Source organism: Mustela nigripes, chromosome 13, assembly GCF_022355385.1.
Source record: "Mustela nigripes isolate SB6536 chromosome 13, MUSNIG.SB6536, whole genome shotgun sequence".
Taxonomy (NCBI): domain Eukaryota; kingdom Metazoa; phylum Chordata; class Mammalia; order Carnivora; family Mustelidae; genus Mustela; species Mustela nigripes.
The window spans coordinates 118,381,132-118,407,625 of NC_081569.1; the positions used below are offsets into that span (position 1 = coordinate 118,381,132).

Here is a 26,494-nt window from a genome sequence, read left to right on the forward strand (position 1 = left end):
TCTGGATCTGTGAAAGACTGGTCTTTTATATACCATTTCCATTTGATCATAGATTGCTGCTCTGCACACCCAGTCTATGGCTAGGTTGGTCATGTAACTTGCAATTCATGATAGGAAGCTTATGACACATAGTCACCTGATACCCCATAGCTAGGATAGCTAGGCATTTACTCTCTACCAAGGCCTAGTAGCAAGGCCAAAACACCTTCTCAAAGGGAAGATAGTTATCTATAAAGGAGGGTATGGATTTTTCTCCCAAATCTAAGAGGTCTACAGTATAGTTCTCCTTTAGTAGCTTTCCAGAGTCTTCATATAGCATCCCTGTTTACCACAGACACTTTGAATATCATTGAATTTGCTACGTATAAGGCCCAAGTGAAAGAGCTTGCCCCTCTTGTTCTGGTCCCCTGGAAGCCTTTTAAGTGACTTGATAAATGAGTAGAAGCATGACACTCAAATATATAGGCTTCTAAAAGGCATAACAGGCATTTTACTCCTTTTGTTTGTGGTAGGTTTTGGAAGGTGTAGCAGCCTTTCACCTTAAAGGGAGTATCTTGACATATTCCATATCATTGGATCCTCGGAAGCTTCACTGAGGTGGCAGGCCCCTTAATTTTTGTGGTAATTATCTTCCACTCTCTTGATTCACTTACATCTAAGACACCTAAAGTGCTTGTTGCTTCCTGCTCCCCAGATCCATTCTGCATAATGTCATCAATGTAGTGGACCATTGAGATGTTTTGTGGAATGTCAAGATGATCAGGATCTCTGTGGACTATATTGTGGCAAACAAACAAAAAAGAACAGGAGAGTTGAATAGCCCTGAGGCAAAGCTTTGAAGGTGTGCACAAATACAAGCCAGGTAAAAGCAGACTGCTCTGGTGGTCCTTATAAACTGGGGGTGGAGGAAAAAAAAAAAAAGCATTAACCAAGGAAATAACTGCATGCAAAATATTAGGGGCTGTGTGTGTGTGTGCTGGTAAAGATCTGGAAGAGTACCTTCGTCAGCATCGCTACCTGATTAAATTTATTATCCACAATTAGTATCATCTTAGGGGTGCCTGGATAGCTCAGTTGGTTAAACATTCAGCTCTTGATTTCAGCTCAGGTCATGATCTCCAGGGTTGTGGAATTGAACCCTAAATCGAGCTCCATACTCAGCAGGACGGCTGCCTTCTCTTCCTCGCCTTCTGCCCCAGAGAAAGAGAGAAAGTGAGAGTGTGGTGGGGGTCTCTCTCTCTCTGTCTCTCAAACAAATCTTTAGAAACATTAAAATCCACCTTAGTATATCTGCTACAATTCAGGAATTGGATAGAATCCACAGAATTAGTGTCAGGTCAGAGCCCCTGTTTACTAATTTCTGAACATTTGAGTATTTCCTTTTCTTCAGTTGAGTCATTTGTGACCACTGATTGTTGGAAAAATATTTACTTAATTCATTGTGGCATAGCTATAGGGTCCTTCTTGATGGGACTTAGCCTTCCCGTTAATCATGGGGCTCTGAGTATGTGAATTGGCTCAGCTCTAAAAATAGGCTGAGAATCTGTGACTTTCCATTATGGTAACAGAAGTCAGTTTTTTTAGTCACCAGGTTAGGAGTTTTTTCGTTATATGGATCAGACACTAATCTAGTAGCCTACTCTCATCTGTTTCATTCCTGTAGATACCATGATTGATTAGTCACCAACAGAAATCTCTACAGGCTAAAGCATTCTGATTATTAAGACATTCCTGCTGCCCTTTTTGGTAAAATAATCTGCTCTTTCAAGTACTGCTACTTGGCTTCTGCTTTTCCTAGAATGATCCCTTTTGAATCTGGGAGCCCATATTAATGGAAACCTCTCCCTTCCTGATCTACATAGGAGGACATCACAGAGGCTTTTCAAAGATGTAGATGTTGCCCTTAATAAATGAATTCCTTAATGCTTTTGTAAAGGTACTGTTTAGCTTTTGGGGGCAATGTAGTTGGTGGACAAGTATACAGGTTCCATATGAAAAATCTACTTCAACATTCTTACTTCCTAAGCTTTTGGATTCCTTTCTCTATAGCAGAGAGCAGCAAATCCAGCCCACTTCCTAATTATGTGAATAATATTTTACTGGAACACAACCATGTTCACTCATTTATGTATTGTCTAGATTTTGCTTTTGTACTACAGTAGCAGAGTTGAGTAGTAGAGACAAAGACCATATGGTCGGCAATGCTGAAAATATTTACTCTCTGGTCCTTTACGAAAAGGTTTGTTGCCAACCTCCTCCCCAGAGCATGCTGAGATTTGATCCAAGTTAGGGGTCTAGTGACCACAGAGAAGTGATTGTGATAATTCTTCAGAAGATTAAACATCCCCTGTAAGGCATCTACCCCAGAAGGTTAGTCTACCCAGACACAGGAGAGCAAACTTGGCACTGGCTGTGAGACTCAGAATAAACACAGAAGTTCAAGGCTTTCAGTTTTGTCAGAATCTAACTAGACACTCCCATTCCACAGTTCAGTGTTCTTTCCTTCCCAGTCAGTGCCCCATCACATAAGAAACTTGGTGAAACTGGGAATTCAACTGACATTTTAAGTTTGCAACATACATAATTAAAATTTGTGTTTAATTTTGTAGCAACATTAGCCCATGGTCTCTAGTCGGACCATGACTCCTCCTGAGAATTTAAGGATCTAAGTTTGTTACTTCTTTCTGTTAAACGTCCTATGCCCTCAGTGGAGTCTTTTGCACAGCATTGTCTTTGCAGTTATCACTATTCTTGAAATGGTCAAAGGTAGCAGAACTTGGACTCCCAGGGCATTTTACTTCAGTAGACACTATACAGTTAACTGCAAGAGATAACTTGATTGTTATGCCCATGCATACCCTGGATTACTAACACCCCATTTTTCATTGACAAGGGCTCAGCACTGTGCTTTAACCCAAAGGCATGACTAAACCAGTTCTAAAAATCCTGTCTTCAATGATCTGTCTCCTGTGACTACTTCAGTACCAATTCTATACCAATTAAGAAACAGAAACCACCTTAGTAAGTGGAATAGGGAAAGTTTAATATTGAATAAGTGTTTTGAACTAATAAAATAAAAAAGGATAAGAAGGATTGATTCTAAGGAGTATAGAAGTAACAACTGCAGAAAGCAGCTGCCACCTGTAGGGTTGGTGGGTGGTGATTAAGGAAGGAGCCCTTCCTCTCTTTTCCCAGGCTGAGATTCAAATCTCTCTGGAGAGGATGTGGGTGTCAGTAGAAAAGAAACTTGCCAGAGGCCTGGTCTAGGAAATCTTTTGCTGTGGTGGCAGAAAAGATTTTCCAGTCCCAGCGCCATCCCTCATACCTACCCTTGCCCCATCATTAATCTGATCTAGTTCATGCACACCAGAAGAAAGAACAATCCTTTCCTTCTTCTTTGGCCTTGCAAGGACCTTCCAGTACCCTCTATTGGCCAAAATCAAATTAGCTGGAAAAGGAAAAATGTCTACAGGGCCTAGCTCTAGTATCACATAGCAGGAAAGAAAAGAGTGAATTTGGAGCTGAAGGGTGATAAATTAATAACCAGCTCTTACCCAGCTCATGACTGTGACTACTATCTGTACACTACTGTCTCCCATATTTCTATCTCTAGTCTGGTCTTCTTCCTTGAGCTCCAGAGAAGTGTAATTCTACCAAACTGCCTTCTTGATGTCTTCACTTGAATTTCTCATAGGTATCCTTAACTTTATGGGTTCAAAACCAAACACTTGTTCCTCCTCTAGTTTTTTTCATCTCGTTAAATGACATCGCTGTTTGAAAAAAGAATCCTTGATTTTTATCTTTTTCTCCTATGCTCTTCCCAGTTCGTCAGAGTCCTGCCAACTCTATCTTCAAAATATCCAAATCCTAACCTTTCTCATCACCTCCATTCCAGCTACCCTGCTCCAGGTTGCCATCATCTCTTAAATACCAGAAATAATCCTAGATTTCATTGTTATGTTCTTGATAATTAAAAGATAAATGACTAGTTCTCCATTCATTCTGTAACTGTTCATTCTGTGACAGCTGTAACCCATCCCTTCCTCTCCAAATTTTATGCAAGACACCAAAAGTCTTAGGCTTGTGAATATATCTGCCATATCCCTTGCTGTCAGGACAAACACACTCTTATTTCCCAAAAAATAAATTTTTTAAATATTGTCATTTTTTTTCAAATTTGAGAGCATTTTTATAAAGATGGACTTATTTCTTACATTTCTGATTTGTTGGATAGAAACTATAGAGGTAGCAACCTCCCACAAAACATTTCCACATGTCTTTGGCTTTTTATGTTATTAAAATCTCTCATTCCTTTTCATTAGCTTAATTTTTTAAAGTAAACATTAGTACTTATGTTACATTCAGAAGAGGGGTATGGTTTGTATTTATTACTGCTTAGAATTTCATACCACTGATTTCAGTAGAAAACTGCGTTGCCTTTATCCCTTGGCTGCTTTTGAATATTGATTTGAAGCCACAATGAATTCAGGAATTCTCTTTGAAATTAAAGATTCCTTAAGCACATAATTTTTTTAAGTAGAAAATTACCTGATATATGCTTTCTATCTCTTTTTAGGTGGAAGATGTTGCTGTTTTTCTCCTGATGGTAAAGCTTTGGCTGTAGGTCTGAATGATGGAAGTTTCTTAATGGCAAATGCAGATACGTTAGAGGATCTTGTGTCTTTTCACCACAGAAAAGATATTATTTCAGATATTCGATTTTCACCAGGTAAGATATCATTGAAATCATATTTGATTATCAACTTGGGGTGGCAATGAACAAATATATCAATATGTAATTTTTATTAACCATTATTTTATCTTAGAATTTCAATTTTTTGACTAGTAAAGAGTATGGTAAAAGGTAAAATTCCTGTATTAGATCAGTGGCAAAATATCCAACTTTAACAATTCTGTCACTAAAAAAATAGGCTTAAGCCAAGGAACTGTTCTGAGTTTTGATTTCCTCATTTCTAAGATGGAAGGATTGGGTGACTCTTCATTATATTCTTAATACTTTCAAAATGTTGCACTAATTTTGCTTATTAATTTCCGTGTATTCATTATCTCTGACAAAACCCACTGTAATGTGGGAAGTACTAATGTTAAGGCAAAATTTACTTATGTTAGTTTACTTCCACTTTTTTCTGAATTTAGAGGGCTTACTGAAAATTTGAGAAAATAAAGTTACAGATTATCACGTGATGCACGTTGTGTTATAATTCACAGAACACCTAAGAGTTCATCCAAAAAATGTTAAGAAAATTAACTCTAGGGGTGCCTGGGGGCTCAGTTGTTAAGCATCTGTCTTCAGCTCAGGTCATGATCCCAGGGTTCTGGGATCGAGCCCTGCATCGGGCTCCCTACTCAGCAGGAAGCCTGCTTCTCCCTCTCCCACTCCTCCTGCTTGTGTTCCCTCTCTTGTTCTCTTCCCCTAAAAATAAATAAAATCTTTTTAAAAAAGAAAAAAAAGAAGGGGCGCCTGGGTGGCTTAGTCATTAAGTGTCTGCCTTCAGCTCAGATCATCATCCCAGGGTCCTGGGATTGAGCCCCGCGTCCGGCTTCCTGCTCAGTGGGAAGCCTGATTCTCACACTCCCCCTGATGCTGTTCCCTGTCTCACTGTGTCTCTCTCTGTCAAAAAAATAAATAAAAATCTTAAAAAAAAAATTAACTCTAGTTGTGCACTGTAAAAAATATTTCTAAATATAGAAAATCTCAAGCAAATATGTTTCTGTTACAGGTTCTGGGAAATATCTTGCAGTAGCATCCCATGACAGTTTTATAGATATATACAATGTGATGAGTAGTAAACGAGTAGGAATATGCAAAGGCGCTACCAGTTACATAACCCATGTTGATTGGGATATTAGAGGTAAGAATTTAAAAAACCTACTTGCTAAAAGTTTCATTTGATTTAGTTTGGCTATTTTAGAGAAACAGTGGTTCAACAGATGAGTTCAGAATTATTGTGAGAAACATTCTCAAAATTACTTTCCACTCCTTCATTTCACATCTGAAGGAGAATGCTGTGAGGTTAGATTTTTTAATATTTCCAGTATAATTCAAGTGATAGTACAGTAACTGACAAATTCTTTAATTTGTAAAGTAATTAAATATTATGTAAAGAAGGTTTTTTGTCATTTTTTCTGGCTTTTGTCAGATAAACTTAGTCTAAATAATAATTCAGAATTTGGAGATTAGATATGTTAATAAGGATTTTAATGTCCTTTCCCCATCACATTTCTTAAAAATATCTTTAAGTTGTATAACATACAGAATTTAATGAGTGTCTTTGTTTTTTCAGTAAAATGCATTACACATCGCAGTGTTTAATCATTTGGATAAATGCTAAATATATTAAATCCTCTATTTTTAAGGATTTTTGTTTCACATATTCTTTACATAAATCTTAGTATTGTTAAAAGTTTTTCCAAATATAATTAAACAAAACACTTTTTTAAAAAAATCATCAAATTTATTTCTAGGGTTTTTATATCCGTAACAACAGAAATAGTTTCTATGTATATACATACACAAGTTAAACCATTTATGAATTAATTATGTGGTTGACTCTGAGGGAAAATGTTTTTGTGTTTAAGCTTAATTTTTCCCATAAAAGTTAAACATTCTACTTCTGGGGAAGATGGTATAGTAGGAGGGTGCTAGATTCATCTTGTCTCAGATAAAACAGATTCTCCACAGCTAAATGTAGAGGAGAGGCCACATGAAGAAGGTAGGAAGGACAGAGGATGCATTTGGGAGCTAAATTGATTCAGTGGACTGTCTGCTGGAGGGAGGAGGGACACTGTGGGCATGGAGAGGGGAAAGAAATAGTCACAGTGGGGAGCCCACAGGGAAAAGATAAAACATTTGGCTTTGAAAACCAGAGGGGTCAAATTCCACAAGTTCTTAGAGTTAGTTCTAGGCTTAACACCTAGAACTTAAAAAAATCAGTCAGTTTGGTTCTGGAAGAACCAGGAGGGTGAAAGGAAACTGAGTATCTGCCCTTAAAGACGCAGTATAACAATCGGCCCTGGAAGCAGCAGTTGGGAAACCACCTGAGGTATGTACAAAGGAGATTTGTTTACTAATCTCAGAGCATGTGAGTTGGGAAACTCTAAGAACAAAAGAGCCAGCAGGCGCCATTTCCCTCCCCTGTCCCTAGCCTAGACACAAGGATACCTAGAGAACCAGTGAAGCAAGAACACTCTCCATCTAACTTGTTTAACAGTGCACCCCGCCCCTCCATGCCACACACACATTCCCTCCAGCCAGACCTGGGTTTCAGGTCGGCTCCCACAGCAGACCTGCACAAACCTTGTTAACAGTGCACACCCCGCCACTGCGTGCTTTTGGGGACATACCCCCTCCAATATACCCTTGGCCGGAGCCCTTCCAAAACAATGTTACAATTCTGGTAGGGTGCAAGTGGCCCTGACAGGGAACAGCACCACTTCAAAGTGACCCCTGCTCTAGGGAGAGAAGAACATAACCATGGCTGAACACTAGTCCCAACTGAGCCCCAGCAGTGGACTCAGGGCAGATATCTCATCTGTCTGCAAGCCATGAAAGCTTCTCAGGGGACAACACAGAGAAAGTGCCCTGCAGTTTGGTGCTACTACATCTCTGGCAAAAATCTGGTCTGACCCAACTCAAGCCCACAGTGGGTTGAGACTCACCCGTTAACAATACAGGGATCAACCCTGCCCACAATTGGCAGAGGGAGCCATTGCAGATGACTGCACTAAAGGCAAAAGCTGCTCTGCAGCAACACTAGGGCACATACAACACACACAGGAGATACTTCTGAGGTGCAGGGGACATGGTGCTACAGGGCACCACAGGACCTCTTTTTCATAAAGCCACATTTTCAAGAGCAGAAGACATAGCTGACCTTCCTAACACATAGAATGTCCCAATTGAAAGAAGAGGACAAAATCATGGTGAGAGAGCTAAATAAAATGGAGATGATGAACATGCCAGATAGAGATTTTAGAGTAATGGTCATAAACATACACAATGGATTTGAACAAAGAGTAGATGACCTTAATATGATCCTTAATAAAGAAATAGAAAACATAAAAAAGAATCAGAGATGAGGAACTCAATAAATGAAATTAAAAATACACTTGATGGAATAAATAGTATATTAGAGAAAGCATAAGTATGGATCTATGACCTGGAGGACATAATAATGGAAAACAAGCTGAACAGGAGAGAGAAAAAATAGTAATAATAAATGAAAACAGACTTAGGGAACTCAGTGACATCAAGAATAATAACATTTGGGTGCCTGGGTGGCTCAGTGGGTTGAGCCTCTGACTTTGGCTTAGGTTATGATCTCAGGGTCCTGGGGTTGAGACCTGCATCGGGCTCTCTGCTTACCCCCCCTCTCTGCCTGCCCTTCTGGCTACTTGTGGTCTCTCTGTGTTAAATAAAATAAAATCTTTAAAAAAAAAAAGAGTAATAACATTTGCATTACAGGGATCCTAGTAGGAGAAGAGCAAGAGAGGCATAAAATTTATTTGAAGAAATATTAGCTGAAACCTTCCCAAATCTGGGAAAGGAAACAGAAATCCAGATCCAGAAGGTGAAGAAAGCCGCCAGCAAACCAACCCAAGGAAGTTCATACCAAGACACAGAATAATTAAAATGGCAAAAAGGAGTGATAAAGAGAACATTTTAAGAGCAACAAGAGAAAAGATGACAGTTACATACAAGAGGAAACCCCTTAAGGCTATCAGCTGATTTTTTAGCAGACATTTTGCAGGCCAGAAGGGAATGGCATAATATATTCAGAATGCTGAAAGAAAAAAACCTGCAGCCAAGAATACTCTATCCAGCAAGGCTATCACTCAGAATAGAGAGAGAGAGATTTCCAGACAAACAAAAGTTAAAGGGTTCATGACCACTAACCCAGCTCTACATGACTCATTAAACAGACTCTGAGTGGAACAAAAAGATCATAATAAAAAGGTAATCATAAATTAGAGTAAGAAAAGCACAAAATCAGTAAAATATATCTGTAAAAATCATCATGGGATTTATAAAAGAAAAGGAAGGGAAAGTATGACACCATATACTTAGGGAGGAAGGAGAGGAGTAAAGAATGAGTTCAAGGGGCGCCTGGGTGACTCAGTGGGTTAAGCCACTGTCTTGGGCTCGGGTCATGGTCTCAGGATCCTGGGATCGAGTCCCGCATCGGGCTCTCTGCTCAGCAGGGAGCCTGCTTCCCTCTCTCTCTCTGCCTGCCTCTCTGTCTACTGTGATCTCTCTCTGTCAAATAAATAAAATCTTAAAAAAAAAAAAAAAAGAATGGGTCTTTTTTGGTTTTTTTTTGGCAAAATGGATTTTTTGCCATGGATCGCCAAACTTAAGGCGATCATCAACTTAAAATAGACTTATAGGCATAAGATGTTATATAAAAATCTAATGGTAACAACAAATCGAAACCCAGTAGGAGATATGCAAAAAATAGAGGGGAATCCAAGTATATCACTAAAGAAAGCCAGCAAACCATGAGAGAAGAGAGCAAGGGAAGTAAGGAACAGAGAAGAACTACAAAATCACCATAAACAAGTAACAAAATGGCAATAAGTACCTACCTATCAATAATTACTTTGAATGTAAATGGACAAACACTCCAATCAAAAGACTAGGGTGACAGAATGGATAAAAAAGCAAGACTTGTCTTATATGCTGCCTAAAAGAGACCTCATTTCAGATTCATTTCAGACATGCAGATTGAAAAGAAATAGTGATGTGATGAGTACTGGGTATTATATGCAATTGATGAATTATTGAAACTGCACCTGGCACTAATGATGTACTATATGTTGGCTAATTGAATTTAAATTAAAAGAAAAAGTGAAGGATTGGAAAACCATTTCTTGTGCAAATGGAAGTGAAAAGAAAACAAGGGTAGCCAATACTTATATTGGACAAAATATACATTAAAAAACAGTAAAAAGAAGCAAAGAAGCAAAGAAGGACAGTAATATTCATAAAGGGAACAATTCAACAAGAAGATATAACAGTTGTAAATATTTCTGTACCCAACATGGGAGTACCTAAGTATATAGAGCAGTTAATAACAAACATAAAGGGTGATTGTTAGTAATACAGTAATAGTAGGAGACTTTAGCACCCTACTTACATCAACGGATAGATCCAAAAGAAATCAACAAGGAAAGAGTGGCTTCGAATGACACTGATGAATTTAACAGATATATTTAGGTCATTACATCCTAAAATAGCAGAATACACACTCTTTTCAAGTGCATATCAAGCATTCTCCAGAATAGATAACATATTAGGACACAAAACAAGTCTCAATTCAAAAAGTTTGAAATTATACCATACATCTTTTCTGACCATAATGCCATGAAACTAGAAATTACAACAAGAAAGAAAATGTGGGAAGAATACAAATATATGGAGGCTAAATAACATGCTACTAAGCAATGATTGGGTCAACCAAGAAGTAAAAGAAGAAATTAAAAAATACTTGGAGACAATGAAAATGAAAACACAATAATCCAAAATGTATGGTATGCAGCAAAAGCAATTCTAAAAGAGAAGTTTAGCAAAATAGGCTTACTTTAAGAAGCAAGAAAAATCTCAAACATCCTAACTTCTGTACCTAAAGAAGATAGAAAAAGAAGAACAAACAAAACCCAAATCCAGCAGAAGGAAAGCCATAATAAAGATTAGAGCAGAAATAAAAGAGAAACTAAAGAAACAATAGACCACGTCAATGAAACCAGGAGCTAGTTATTTGAAAAGATCATCAAAATTTCTAAACCTCTAGGCAACTTCATCTACCAAAAAAAATAGAGGAGAAATAATAACTGACACTATAGAAATACAAAGGATTATAAAAGAGAATAGTATGAAAAATAATATGCCAAACAATATGACAACCTAGGACAAATGGATGAATTCCTAAAAACATATAACTTATCAAAACTGAAACAAGAAGAAATAGAAAGTTTGAACAAAAAGTTTGATTAACAGCAGTGATACTGAATCAGAAATCCAAAAACTTCCAACAAACAAAAGCCCAGGACCAGACAGCTTCACAGATGAATTCTATCAAATACTTAAGAGTCAATACCTGCTCTTAAACTTTTACAAAAAATAGAAGAGGAAAGGAGACTTCCAAATTCACTCTATGAGGCCAGCATTACCTTGATACCAAAATCGGATAAAGACACCACAAAAAGAGAGAACTACAGGCCAATATCTGATGAACATAGATGCAGTAATCCTCAACAAAATATTAGCAAACCAAATCCAACAATAAATACAGTCACTCACAATCATGTGGAATTTATCCTAGGATGCAAGCAGGGTTTATTATTCACAGATGAATCAACATGATATGTCCCATTAACAAGAGAAAAGACAAAAACCTTAAGATGATTTCAAAACATACAGAAAAAGCATTTGATAAGGTACAATATCCATTCATGATGAAAACCCTCAGCAGAGTAACTTTAGAAGGAATGTATCTCAACATAATAAAAGACCATATATGAACACCCCCAACTAAGATCATATTTAATGGTGAAAAACTGGAAGCTTTCCCTGAAAGGTCAAGAACAAGACAAGGACGTCCACTCTTGCCACTTTTATTAAACATAGTATTAGAAGTCCTACCCATAACAATGACAGAAGAAAAAGGGGAAAAAAGTGATCCAAATTGCTAAGGAAGAAGTAAAACTTGACTCTTGGCAGATGACATGGATACGATATATGGAAAACCCTAAAGACTCCACCAAAAGTGGAGTAAGTAAGCTCATAGGATACAAAATCAATATACAGAAATCCATTGCATTTCTGTAATAATGAGGCAACAGAAAGAGAAATTAAGAAAATGATCCCGTTTACAATTACACCAAAAATAGTAAAATGCTGGGTTGCCTGGCTGGCTCAGTTGATAAAGCATGTGACTCTTGATCTCAGTGTTGTGAGTTTGAGATCCACGTTGGGTGTGGAGATTACTTAAAATGAATAAATAGAACTTTTTAAAAAGGGGGGCAATGGAAAGACAGGTGAAATAGGCAAAGGGGATGAAGAATGCACTTGCATGAGGCGCACTGTTTAAGATTATCAAATCACTGTGTTGCACACCTAAAATTAATGTAAACTACGTTATCTACACTGATATTTAAAAAGAACTTAATGAGAGAAAGGTGGTAAAAAATACTAATGTAGTGTTCACTGAATGCTTTTAAATGGGATTAACTCTGTAATTTTATATTAATGAAACAATTCAATTTTATGAGTATAAAACAATTTAAATGTCATAATAAGCCATGGGAAAAAAGTATTTTAAAAAGTTAAACTTTCTACTAACTATATAGATATATTTTATATGTGTGTATATTTCAATTTTTTTTTTTTTTTTAAGGAAAGCTTTTACAGGTCAACACTGGTGCTAAAGAACAGTTATTCTTTGAAGCTCCCAGAGGGAAAAAACAAACCATCCCCAGTGTGGAGGTAGGAAGATAATAGTGCTTGCAATGTTGTTGATATGACTAAGTTGTTAGAACACTGATGCCCACCTTCTATCATTTACATATGAAACCTGTTCTCATGTTATTCAAATCATGGCTATTCCTTCTGTGAGTTTATTTTACTGGCCCAGACTATTAGATGAATAAAGGAAAAGATGCTGTATTAAGAAAAGGAATAGGGGCATCTGGGTGGTTCAGTGGGTTAAAGCCTCTGCCTTTGGCTTGGGTCATGATCTCAGGGTCCTGGGATCAAGCCCCACATCTGGCTCTCTGCTCAGCGGGAAGCCTGCTTTCCCCTCTCTCTCTGCCTGCCCCTCTGCCTACTTGTGATCTCTGTCAAATAAAATCTTTAAAATATATATATATACATATATATATATATATGTAAAAGTTCTTAATATCCAGTAATGATTAAATGGAAAACAAGCCTCTAAAATATTAGAAATCTTCACATGAAGTACAGATTTTTGGTTATTCTAAGAGCAGAAATTATCTTATTATCACTGAATGCTCAGCATCTAGAACACATAAAAAGTACTTCTTGAATAATGTTATGTCAAATTTTTTCTATAGGAATTAGCAGATTTGGGAGCTACAAAATGAAGACAACTAATAATTTAACTTTTTCTACTAAACTTTTAATTTTAGGGATGCCTGGGTGGCTCAGTGGGTTAGAGTCTGTCTTCAGCTCAGGTTATGATCCCAGAGTCCTGGGATCAAGCCACATTGGGCTCTCTGCTCAGTGGGAAGCCTGCTTCCCCCTTTGTCTCTCTGCCTGCCTCTCTGCCTACTTGTGATCTCTTTCTGTCAAATAAATAAATAAAATGTTTAAAAAATTTTTTTAAATTTTTCTCGTGACATATATAATTATAAAAAATATTCAGGTTTTCGGGGTGCCTGGGTGTCTCAGTGGGTTAAGCCTCTGCCTTCAGCTCAGATCATGATCCTGGGGTCCTGGGATCGATCCCTGCATCAGGCTCTCTGTTCAGCGAGAAGCCTACTTACCCCCCTTCTGTCTCTGCCTGCCTCTCTGCCTACTTGTGACCTCTGTCATATAAATAAATAGAATCTATAAAAAAAAATCGGACTTTTGTTGTCAGTTTTTAAGGTTTAGATATTGCAAACTTACAGCCCTTATTTTCTTTTTAGGTAGAAAAAATTTGTTGGGCATCATGGACAAGTGTGCTTGGTTTATGCTGTGAGGGAATTTGGCCAGTAATTGGAGAAGTCACAGACATAACTGCCTCTTGCCTCACCAGTGACAAAATGGTCCTAGCTACTGGGGATGATTTGGGATTTGTGAAGTTATTTAGATATCCTGCTAAAGTATGTGTTTTTCTTTAACCCCCCTAATGATAATAATTATAAAAATGGTTAAGGTAATCCCCTTTCATAGTATTTCATTGTTGTAATATGAATATTACATATGTAATATGAACAGTTTAGCATTATGTATACTATTTTTGACATATTTATAACTTTTATTTAGAAGTAGTCTTATAATTCCATGCCTTAAGTTGTATTGTACAGTGTTTCTCAGTATTGAGTAATATAAATATCCCTTTTAGAAGAAATATTTCTTTTATCCTTAATATTAACTTAAATAATTTTGGTATTCTTTTGATTAAATACATACCATTAACAGTAAACACAAACTCTTTATATTTACGCCTTAAGTTTTAAAATGTTTCAACCCATTAGATCCAAAATACTATAAATACATACCTATAATATTAAAATAGCATTGACTCAACATAATGAATGATGTTATTTTGCTAAAACTAGACTGCACAGACTCTTTGGGGTGCACCGTGCCCATGCTGTGGTGTACTGTGTGATGATTGAATTCTCTTAGTGCTTTCCTCTGTTCAAGGTACTGGGAAACCTTAGGCTTTCATTTAGCATGAAAATTCATATATCAGGTCCAGATGCATTATTTTTTCATTATTTTCACTGATTCAGATGACAATGTGGGGTTAGGGATACTGACCCCTGCAAAGTCAAAAATCCGTGTATAACTGTTGACTCACCAAAACTTTACTGATAATCTAGTGTTGACTGGAAACCTTACCAATAACAAACAGTCAACACATATTTTGTATGTTTTATGTATTATATACTGTATTCTTAAAATATAAGCTAGAGAAAATAAAATGTTATTGCAAATATATTATTTTAAAAATATGGAAGAGAAAATGCATTTACAGTGCTATACTGTGTTTATCAAAAAATATCTGCATATAAGTGGACCTGTGCAGTTCAAACCTGTGTTGTTCAAGGGTCAACTGCATATTATAACCTGGCATGAACATAAACATAAATTTGAAATGGGGCACTGAAATCATATAATGATTTCTTAAATAGCTGTTCATTTTTGTATTTTTAGATCACCATTGAAATGAAAACACAAGTTTAAAAATTCTCATAGAGAACCCAAGCACCTGAGCAAATATTCCACACAGCCCTGTTTTAGATGCGCTTGAGTGACAGAACCTTAATTGATAAGAATATGTTCCCAAATGGCATTTATTGTTCAGAAACTTTACTTCCAGCTTTCTAGATGGTATAGATGCCTTAAGATAGGACCATTTTCAAGTAGTAGCATTTCTCAAAGACTCTGAATTTTTTTTTCAACTTTAGGGAAAATTTGGAAAATTTAAGAGGTATGTGGCCCATAGTACACATGTCACAAATGTTCGCTGGACTTATGATGATAGCATGTTGGTCACCTTAGGAGGTGCAGATATGTCTTTAATGGTTTGGACAAATGAAATGGAGGGCTATCAAGAAAAAAGGCCTTGTGACAGTGAAGAATCTGATACAGATTCGGAAGAAGATGGGGGTATGTCATTTTAAAGTATTTTAATAAAAGTACAAATAATTTAGCACAGCTGATTTAAACTACAGCACTTAAACAAGTAATAATAATGTTTGAATGATTGTGGTTTTAGTCTTTGTGGTCTGCTTAACACCAGACTCGGTTTTATGCCTCAAAAATGACAGACTGGCATATATTGATGACTTAAATATTCTCCATCTACAAATGTATGATAATCCTACTTTAAGTACTGTTAAAATAAGTTTTATGGTGGGGCACCTGGGGAGCTCAGCTAGTTAAGTGTCTGCCTTCAGCTTGGGGCATGATCCCAGGGACCTCCAGCTCCCTGCTCAGCAGGGATCTGCTTCTCCCTCTGCCCCTCCTCCCCCACTCGTGCTTGCTCTGTCTCTCTCAAATAAATAAAATCTTTTAAAAAATTTTTATGGTATTGAACTTCATATTTTAAAATGATTTTTGTCTTTTCCTAATATGTAAATAATACCAGCTCATTATAGAAAAAATTAAAATACATTTTGCAATAAAAGTAAACATAGCACCCCTAATTTGACCACTCAGAGGTAACTTCTGTTAACATATTGAGGTATTTCCATAAGGATATGTGCATTTATATACATAATATTTTTAAACAAAAATGATATATTGAATTTGTATTTTATAGGCTGTTATCTCTTAGTAATATTTTGAAAACATTGTTACATATCATAAATATTCTGTATCTTTTTATTGGCTGTTATATTATTTCATAATTTGGCTATGACACTATTAACTTATTTTATATTGTTGAGCATCCTTGTATTCAATTTATAGACTCAGTTGTAACTTAGAGAATGATTCTTCTGTTTTGATGGCAGGCTATGACAGTGACGTTACAAGGGAGAATGAAGTCAGTTACACCATTAGAGCCTTATCAACAAATATTCGCCCAATGTTTGGAGTCAAGCCTCATTTGCAGCAAAAAGAACCCTCAGTTGATGAGAGGTAACAAATTTAAAAGTAGATGAAGAAAAATGTATCGGCATTAAAATTGAATGTATTGTTTAACTGAATGAAGTTTTGTAAAAACTAATTAGCAGTGGTACTTTTGGATTTTCCAGCACCCAACACCTCTTGGAAAACGTTTGTCCTTAAATACTTCTTGGGGGTGACACTGTCTTTTGCAAGTAGTTTAAGGAATATAAAGTGTCTATGATTAAAGGAATATTATTTGCTAACTTTTATAAATAAATATGAGAGGGTTGTAAGAAATAATAAAATTTTAATCCAATACCAAGTGTGTTTTAGGAAGCACCTGAGCAGAGATAGGATTGAATTTTGAAAGGCATTTTTATCCATGTGCCTTTATCAAGGATAGAAAATCCTTATTTCAAAATTTTTCCAGGAGTGCCTGGGTGGCTCAGATGGTGAAGCATCTGCCTTCAGTCAGGTCATGACCCGAAGGTCCTGGGCTCAAGCCCTGCATTGGGTTCTTGCTCCACGGGGAACCTGCTTCTCCCTCTCCCTCTACTGCCCACCCTGCTTGTGCTCTTTCATGCTCTCTGTCAAATAAAATCTTTCAAAAAAAAAAAATAAATAAAGATTTTTCCAAGAGGCAAATTGAAGTATAGCTTCCCATTAGAGAATGGGAATTACTGGTCTTTGTCTAAAAGCAGCACATCAGTAATAAAAGCTATGCCCACAGCAATTTTATAAGGAGAGAGAACTTTTTAATAAAGCCTCTGAGTTAGATGACAGCTTAAGAGAGGAATTGTGAACATCACGGGATGCTTTTAAAATTATTTGGGAGTATGGAAGACAGTAAAGAGGTGTATGAATCAGTGAATGAATGACGTGGACTTCAGAAGCATAGAGTTTTAAAGAAATGATAAAGGATAAATTATCCAGAAACTGCACTGAGGAACCAAGAAGGAGTGAAAGGTGGGAACAGCAGTGACCTCCTGTGTCTAAAGACATGCTGAGGAGAACTTTGTTACGATAAGTTGGTAAGAATATTTGAGGAAAAGTTAAAAATGAAAGGGAATTTACTCACATTGAACAGAATTTGTGGAAAATTTGAGTGAGACGCGTGGGGCTCAGCTAGATAGAGATGACAGTACAAGAAAGCACTGGCAGAGTGGTTGGAGTTTGCACTACGGGCTTAACATTCAGGAGGAAGGAGGAAACTGGAAGGATGAGGTACGTGTTCCTGGTGGAAAAGGGGCATCTAGAGCGTCTCTGAACAGACTAGCCACACATGTTCCCATGAGAGTTCTAGGGGGACTGTTGAGTCATGATGTCTCCACAGCTTCTCTTCTAGGTGCCCACTTGCTGATGAGTACCCAAATAATAGCATTGACGTCACCTTTACGGATGGGGGGTAGAGGGTAAATATTCATTCTCTCATCACTATCAAGAGAGTATTAAATTAGAAATATGTTTTGGGACACCTGGCTGGCTCAGTTAATTAAGCATCTGCCTTCGGCTCAGGTCATGATCCCAGAGTCCTGGGATGGAGAGTCCGACAAATGGGTTAAAATACTAATTTTTCTCATTTTATTCTTGTGTCACCTTGAAAAACTATTTGTTGCCTTTGAGCCTCTATTTCCTTAGAGGTTAATGACCCTTACAATCACTAACTTATGGAGTATTTTATAAAATGAAATAAAATATGTATAAAGAAGTTAGGAAGTAAGTCTTTACCACCCCTCCCTGCAAATGAAATACAGTGTCACCTGAGGAAAATAAACTGAAACATTTTCTGAAATTAAATATCCATAAAGTAGTGAACAATATCGATATATTACTCAGAGAATACGTATCTATAAGTTTGCAAATGTGGATGTTCCTAATGAGCATAGTATAGTGCTTAAAATGACTTAAATTATATCTCACAGGTAATGAAAAGTGAAACTCTACTATAGGGAGGAAGGAGGTCTAGACATTCCTTTAAATCTTTTTCATTTATTTTTTAAGAAAAATATCAGATAAATTAGGTATATCAGAAAATGTGACCAGATTTTAATCTATAAGCTGTCATTTATGGTAAAACACTTAGAATTCCTCCTTTATTAATGAAGTGACCCAAATTCTGACAGATGGAAGTATTTTTCTGCTCATGAAAAATGCTTGATGTTCTCATACTCTTTGCTGTTAGCTTGCATTTTTTACACTAAGATGTTCCAAATTATTTTGAAATTATTTTGCATTAGTTCTCAGTTTATTTTACAATTTCAACTCTGCTGAATTCTTTTGAAAATGCTGAGGCCAAAAAAAAAAACAAAGAAGAAGAAGAAGAATGAATGAATGAATGAAAAGAAAATGCCTGGGTGCCTGGGTGGCTCAGTGGGTTAAGCTGCTGCCTTTGGCTCAGGTCATGATCTCAGGGTCCTGGGATCGAGTCCCACATCAGGCTCTCTGCTCAGCAGGGAGTCTGCTTCCCCCTCTCTCTCTGCCTGCCTGTCTATTTGTGATCTCTCTCTGTCAAATAAATAAATAGAATTTTTTTTTAATTTTTTATTTTTTATAAACATATATTTTTATCCCCAGGGGTACAGGTCTGTGAATCACCAGGTTTACACACTTCACAGCACTCACCAAAGCACATACCCTCCCCAATGTCCATCATCCCACCCCCTTCTCCCAAACCCCCTCCCCCCCAGCAACCTTCAGTTTGTTTTGTGAGATTGAGTCAATAAATAGAATTTTTTAAAAAAGACGGAAAAGAAAATGCTGAGTCCAAAATGATTCAGAGTTGGGAGTCCTCATTTTCATAAAAAGAGAGAATCAAAAAAATGAAGATTCTTTTTCTAACCAACTTTGTGTATATTTGTAAGGAAATATTATAGTCTACATAAATGTTTTTGTATTTTAAATGTTGCTATCAAATATGAAACAACATTTTATAAACAGTGAAAACAAATATCTGTCAGACAGCCACTTAAAAGGTTTTGGATGGAATTGGTAACTACTTGACACTTTCATGGGGCCTTTTTTCCTAAATGACTATAATACTTTTGTGTTTTTCTTTTTGTAGCGGATCTTACATCTTTAAAGTACTTGTCAATCAAACTTCCAGTATTTTTTAGTAAAAATATTCAGAACAGAGGAGCATAATAGGCATTTTGGTATTTCCTTTGAATTCTGTTGCTGTTTCCTTTATTCTGTGTACGTAACTGCTGCATTTTAATCATCAATTATTCATCATTGGTGTTTCTTTTTTTCCCTTGTTCCTTTCAAAGGCAGGGGGTAGTAAGGTAAGTTTTATTAAATAAAATGTTTTATTCCATTCTTCTGTTTTGGTCTTTATTGTATTTAAGGTGTTGATTTTTTCCCCTATAAAACATGGAGCTATATTTATTAAGAAAAAATTAAAAAGTGAAATTTTAAGTCCTCCAGAATAGTTGCATTTACATGTGTAGTATGTGGCTGCTGTGAGGTTTTCATTATGATCATTTAGTTTTACAACAAACTCCAAAGTGTTTTAGTTATTCCGTAAGTTTCAGAGGTTTACAAAAATAGTTAGCCACACATATTTATCAGTGAAAAAATAAGCAGTTTATAAGTATGTTAGCTTCATATAATGTATAATGTATATTTATACATTCGTTTAAAAAATTAACATAGGGCAATGATGATATTTGTATGTGTAATAAAATGATATGTGCATAAAATGGCTCTGTGGGAAACTTTCACAACTAGCTTTAGTGAGATGAACATGTCCTCAGGCAGTTTCTGAAACTGGACAGTGTGGAAAAAGTGTTTTAGAAGTAAAAATAAATACAAATAGGTAAATGCTGGGAAATAAGGATGAAAGAACATCCTTATGTTATGAGATATGAGAACAGATTGTACAGAAACTCCGATATAAGGCACTCCTTAATTTATTTGGTGGACAGCAGAAATTCATTAATTGTTTTAAGCAGGGGTGATATATACAAAGATAGGAGACTAGAGTGTTATGTAACTTCTAAAAAGGCCCACCTATCTTAGACTATTTTAACAAATAAAACATTCAGATCTAGCCTTAGATCTGAAGTAGCTTATTCAGGACTGTTCTCTGCATTTTAAAGGGACACTGATAATTTATAGTGGAAGTCACTTGTTTGAAAACAAAGCTAAGTGAAGATATAATTGTTGACTTGGGTGTGAGTGACTTTTATGGAACAGTGACCTCCTTTTTTAAAAATTATTTATTTATTATTTTAAAATTATTTTTATTAACATATAATGTATTATTTGTCCGAGGGGTATGGGTCTGTGAATCATCAGGCTTACACATTTCACAGCACTCACCATAGCACATACCCTCCCCAGTGTCCATAACCCAACCACCCTCTCCATACCCCCCCACCCCAGCAACCCTCAGTTTATTTTGTGAGATTAAGAGTCTCTTACGGTTTCTCTCCCTCCTGATTCCACCTTGTCTCATTTTTTCTTTCCCTACCCCCCAGACTCCCCACTTTGCCTCTCAAATTCTTCATATCAGGGAGATCATATGATAATTATCTTCCTCTGATTGACTTATTATGCTCAGCATAATATACTCTAGTTCCATCCATGTTGTTGCAAATTGACCTCCTTTTCATAAGCAGTTTTCATGAGAGTTTAGATGACCATTTGTCATCAGTGCTACAAAGGGATGTTTCTAGAAGTGGAAAGACAACTCCTGGGGGGCGCCTGGATGGCTCAGCTGTTAAGTGTCTGCCTTCAGCTCAGGTCATGATGCTAGGGTCCTGGGACTGAGCCCCACATCGGGCTCCCTGCTCAGCCAGAAGCCTGCTTCTCCTTCTCCCACTCCACCTACTTGTATTCCCTCTCTCACTGTCTCTCTGTCAAATAAATAAATAAAATCTTAAAAAAAAAAAAAAAAGAGCTCCTGGTTTCTGTAGAGGGTAGTCAAAATGACTTTTGTGATCTCTTCCAATTCTCTTTTGGTCATTATATTTTTTAAGGGATTCTTTTAAGTTACCTCCTTTACTAGCAAAATCCCAAAGCCGGCATGATCTTGAGTGACTCACTTTGCCTGGTAGGTTGGACTGGCTTGAATGAGAAACCCTCTTGGGTCAGAGAAGGGGTTGCTTCCCCTCCTTAGACAGTTTCCTTAATAGCATCTCCAGTACGACCCAACTTTTTAACTTTTTACCGTTTCACTCCCACTCTTAAGAACAAAGATCAGCAAGGTGCCTGGGTGGCTCAGTGGGTTAAGTCTCTGCGGGCTCAGGTTATGGTCCAGGGTCCTGGGATCAAGCCCTGCATCAGGCTCTCCACTCAGTGGAAAGCCTACCTCCCCTCTCTCTCCGCCTGCCTCTCTAACTGCTTGTGATCTCTCTCTCTCTCTCTCTCTCTGTCAAATAAATAAATAAAATCTTTTAAAAAAAAAAAAAGAACAAAGATAAGCTTCAGTATTTTGTTTGAAATTCAGAGTGCACTGTAGAAAAATAAGAACGATAAGATTTAAAGTTTACAATTAAAACATGTTCAATTCTCATTTTTCTTTTTTCACCTTCTTTTGATTTGCTTGCCATTAATGGAGTACCTTTAGCCTTCTATGCAGTAATCAATAAAAACAATAGCCCTTAATATATGCAGTATGTTTTACCTGCATTAAACTTATAAAAATATTTTATTACAGAAGTATTTTAGTAGTGTTTTAAATTCAAATCTGTGTTGTAATCTTTTCCCTTTTTTATCTGCTGCTAAAAAGAGGTTCCAGGTAATTCTCTCTCTTTGTTATACTTTGTGACACCAAATTTTGTATTTTTATCATCTTTCATTTTACCATTAATGAGCTGTGTTACTTGATATTCTTTACCTCTGTTCACAGTTTTCCACGTTTTTCTCCATTGAAATCAGTATCACTGAAATGAATAACATCTTAATTATTGGATTTCTGCTACATAAGTAATTGCTTTACCAAAACTTTATTTGTACAACTTGTATAATTTTATAGTTGTGTAACTTTAAACAAAAGTATATAATATTATAGAAGTTATCTTTAGAAAATTAAAATATACTTACTGGTATACAGGTTTGCATGGATAAAAATTACCTGTTTGTTGTTTGGGTTACAGTTTAAGCTGTCAGACAATAACACTGAATGAAGTTCACCAAAGAAACTGACCTAGAGAAAAGCCAAGGCTGCTATCATTCTTTAAAAAGGCCCTAAGGAGGGGCACCTGGGTGGCTCAGTTGGTTAAGAGACTGACTGTTGATTTCAGCTCAGGTCATCTCAGGGTCATGAGATCAAGTCCCACGTCAGAGTGTGTATGGAGCCTGCTTGAGGTTTTCTCCCTCTAAATAATTAAATAGGCCCTAAGAGAAGCATTTTTAAATGTTAAATATTATAAATCAAATTATATTACTTATAGACATTAAAATGTATAAAAAAGTTTTGAAACCAAACTTTCTATAATAATTTAAAGAGTTCTTTATATATTCTTATAAGTCCATATAATTTTTATGTCATCAGTCATGGTTATTTGCTTCTATATACTACTTCACATCATGTATGAATGTATTCACTTCTTTTATACTGCGTATTCAAGATTGAGCACTTCATTTACTTTAATAGTTGTGTAACCTGGAAATCCTTGTGAAAATGCAAATATGCTTTTATCATTTAATTTTATACACTGAATCACACATTGGATTCTTTTTCCCACGGCAAACTCATTTCATGTCGTTTTCTGCTTTAGTTTTTACAAATTGAATATTAACTTAAAATTTGGAAGTGGGAATTGATAGCATGATTGATTTAGATTCAGTGTTCAGGTGATTAAACATTTCATTAATGGTTACCTGAGATAAAAAATAAACCAAATGAGGTGGTTTTTTTTTTTTTTAATTAAAAGATTTTAGGAGAAAAGTCTCCCCTTGCTCACTACAAGTATAGTTACCATCTGTCCCCATACAATGCTATTATAATATCATTTGCTATATTCCTTATGTTATGTCTTTTGTTACTGTCACTTATTCCGTAACTGGAAATCTGTATCACCCATTACCCTTCACTTATTTTGCCCATCCCTACCCCTCCTCTCTGGCAACCATCAGTTTGTTCTCTTATTTATAGGTCTGATTCTTCATTTTGTTCATTGACTCGTTTTTTTAAATATTCCACACATGAGTGAAATCATATGGTATTTTTCTTTCTTAGTCTGACTTATTTCACTTAGTGTAATACCCTCTAGGTCCGTCTGCACTGTCAAAAATGGTGAGATCTCATCATTTTTAATGGCCGTGTAACAGTTGTGTGTATGTGTGTGTGTGTGTGTTCCTTATCCAGTTGTCTATCACTGGAAACAGGTTGCTTCCATATCTTGGCTATCATAAACAATGCTGTAGTAAATATAGGGGTTCATATATCTTTTTGAATTATTGTATTCCTTTTTAGAGGGCATTAAATATGCAATAGTGGAATTGTTGGATTATATGGTATTTCTATTTTTAGTTCTTTGAGGACCCTCCATACTCTCTCCCCAAGTGCCTGTACTCATTTTACATTTCTATCAACAGTATCCAAGGATTCTTTTTTTTCCGTATCCTCACCACCATTTATAATTTCTTGTCTTTTTCACTTGAGCCATTCTAACAGGTATAAGGTGATGTCTTACTGGGGTTTTGATTTGTATTTGCCTACTGATTAGTGATGTTGGACATTTTTTTATGTGTCTATTGGCCATCTATATGTCGTGTTTGGAAAAATGTTTATTCAGGGCCTCTGTCTTTTAATTGGATTTTATTTTGTTTTTTTGTTTTTATTTTTGGTATTGAGTTGCATAAACTATATATTTTAGATATTAACCCCTTGTCAGATATATCATTTGCAAATGCCTTCTCCCATTCAGTACGTTGTCTTTTGTTTTGTAGATGGTTCCTTTTGCTGTGCAAAAGCCTTTTATTTTGGTGTAGTCCCAAAGTTTATTTTTGCTTTTGTTTTCCTTGCCTTAGGAGACATACCTAGAAAAATGTTGCTATGATTCGTGGCAAAGCATTGGTTGAAAATTGGTCCAGTTCTTTTACATGTAACTGGCTAGATTCCCCAGCGTCATTGATTGAAAAACTGTCTTTTCCTCCATTGTATATTCTTGTCTCCTTTGTTCTAGATTAATTGACTATATAACCATAGGTTTATTTCTGGGTTCTTTATCCTGTCCCGTTGATCTAGGTGTCTGTTTTTGTGCCAGTACCCTATTGTTTTGATTACTATGTCTTTATAATATAGCTTGAAAACTGTAATTGTGATACCTCCAGGTTTGTTTTTCTTTCTCAAGATTGCTTTGGCTAGTTTGGGGTCTTCTGTGTTTCCATACAAATTTTAGTATTATTCTAGTTTTGTGGAAAGTGCTGTTGGTATTTAGTAGGAATTGCATTGAATCTCTGGATTGCTTTGGGTAGTGTGGACATTTTAACAATATTAATATTTTCCATGAATACGGAATGTCTTTCCACTTGTTTTTGTCATCTTCAGTTTCTCTCATCAGTGTTTTATAGTTTTCAGAGTCTGTCACCTGTTTGGTTGAGCTTATTCCTGGGCAAATATTTTAGAGCCTCCTCATGTAAATGATTCAAAATGGGAACTCTGTATGCCTAATGGGACATTATAAATAGATCCTGAACTGGTAGTGGAAACAGAAGAGGAGGCTAGACGTGAGAGCTATTCTCTAGGTGAAGTTGATGAATGTTTAGTAAATAGAATAGAGAAGAGGAGGAGTTGAAGGCAATAGTAAGTAATATAATTACCTTTTACAGAGTGTTCATGGTTTATAATGCTATGTAACTGTAAAATATTTGCTTGACTTGACTTCACTAGAGACTTCAGGGAGAAGGGAAGATAAAGGGCCTAGAGGAGCAAGTCATGAGTACAAATTTGAATTCAGACATAATTTATGTTGCCAACAGTATAGAAAGTTCATAGAAGTATTTTCCAAATTCAAGAAGAATGTATTGAATACCTGCCATGTGCAAGATACTGTGGTAGACCTTTTAGAGCAGTAGTCCAGGCTTTGTAACAATGCACCCCATCAAGAAGTTTCTGAGTATGTTAAATTAACATTTGTATATTTATCTATCAACAGTCTGCTGTTGTGCCTAATGTGTTATTTACATTATGAAACCCACACCAAAGAAGTTAAAATAAAATGAAAAAAGTTCTAATGTCTTCTTTCTACCTACTGGCTTTAGAGGTTATCAAGATAAAGAGCACGATCTAGTGAGAAACACAGATTGGGTTCATTTTTGTGAAGGTGTGTCAGACATCTCTATCCAGTGGGCAGGTGAGGGATGCTCAGTGAAGGCGCCCAATGATAGATGCCTTTCCTCATTCCCACTTTCCTATTTCAGGCCCCCCGTGAGCAGAGCGCCACCAAAGCCAGAAAAACTCCAGACAAACAATGTTGGCAAGAAAAAGAGACCAATAGAGGTAAGGAGAACCCCCTGCCCAGTGTTCTGCTTTAAGATGGATTCAGAATTCATTCCATTCCCTTCCTCTAAGACACCCAAATCTTGTCATTAGGTTTTATGAAAATAAACATATTGAATCATCTTATTTAAGATTTTGTTTTTAAGTAATCTGTATAGCCATGTGGGACTTGAACCCTAAGATGGAGTCACATGCTCTACCGACTGAGCCAGACAGTTGCCCCTGAGTGATCTTTTTTGTTCAGTCATAAAATTCTGATAGCTTAATTGTCAAGTCTGAATTTTGGATTGATATCCTTTATTTCTTTTTATTTTGTATTAGTCTTTTTTTTTTTTGTTTTCTGTGAATAATACTAAATTGAATTGAACTCTCAGACAACCTGTAAATATAAACATGTGAAGATCTATGGCTTATAGAATGCAGGTCCCTTGGTAGTATCTTATGCTTAGTGGTTTGAATTTATAAGTCAAAGTTTACACCCCATGAGATCTGTTCACCGTAGAGTTCAATGAAGGCTCTACTTTCAAACAAAGAAACTTACCATAATAATTGAGCAAGAAAGTTCTTCCAGGCACTTATTTCTCACATCAGCAGCCACAAGCAAAATGCTAAATCAGGTAAAAAATGAGGCCTAAATCTGTGGGACAGTGATTGTTGTATTCATTACCCTGGGAAGCCCATAAGGTCAGAGAAAAGGAACACTTTCAGTGGCAGAATTACCTGCTAGAACTTTAGTG

General features: G+C 36.3%; 1 protein-coding gene across 1 annotated transcript in view; it reads left to right on the forward strand.

Annotated features, from left to right (window-relative positions):
• EML5 (EMAP like 5) overlaps positions 1–26,494 on the forward strand; it is a 181,319-nt gene that overhangs the window by 125,503 nt on the left and 29,322 nt on the right. Inside the window, exons 22-30 of the mRNA XM_059373561.1 lie at positions 4,577–4,729; positions 5,742–5,873; positions 12,417–12,505; positions 13,672–13,848; positions 15,163–15,364; positions 16,213–16,339; positions 19,576–19,590; positions 22,041–22,049; positions 25,679–25,757. Coding sequence (XP_059229544.1) covers positions 4,577–4,729; positions 5,742–5,873; positions 12,417–12,505; positions 13,672–13,848; positions 15,163–15,364; positions 16,213–16,339; positions 19,576–19,590; positions 22,041–22,049; positions 25,679–25,757 — 983 coding nt within the window. The remainder of the gene's footprint in view (positions 1–4,576; positions 4,730–5,741; positions 5,874–12,416; positions 12,506–13,671; positions 13,849–15,162; positions 15,365–16,212; positions 16,340–19,575; positions 19,591–22,040; positions 22,050–25,678; positions 25,758–26,494) is intronic.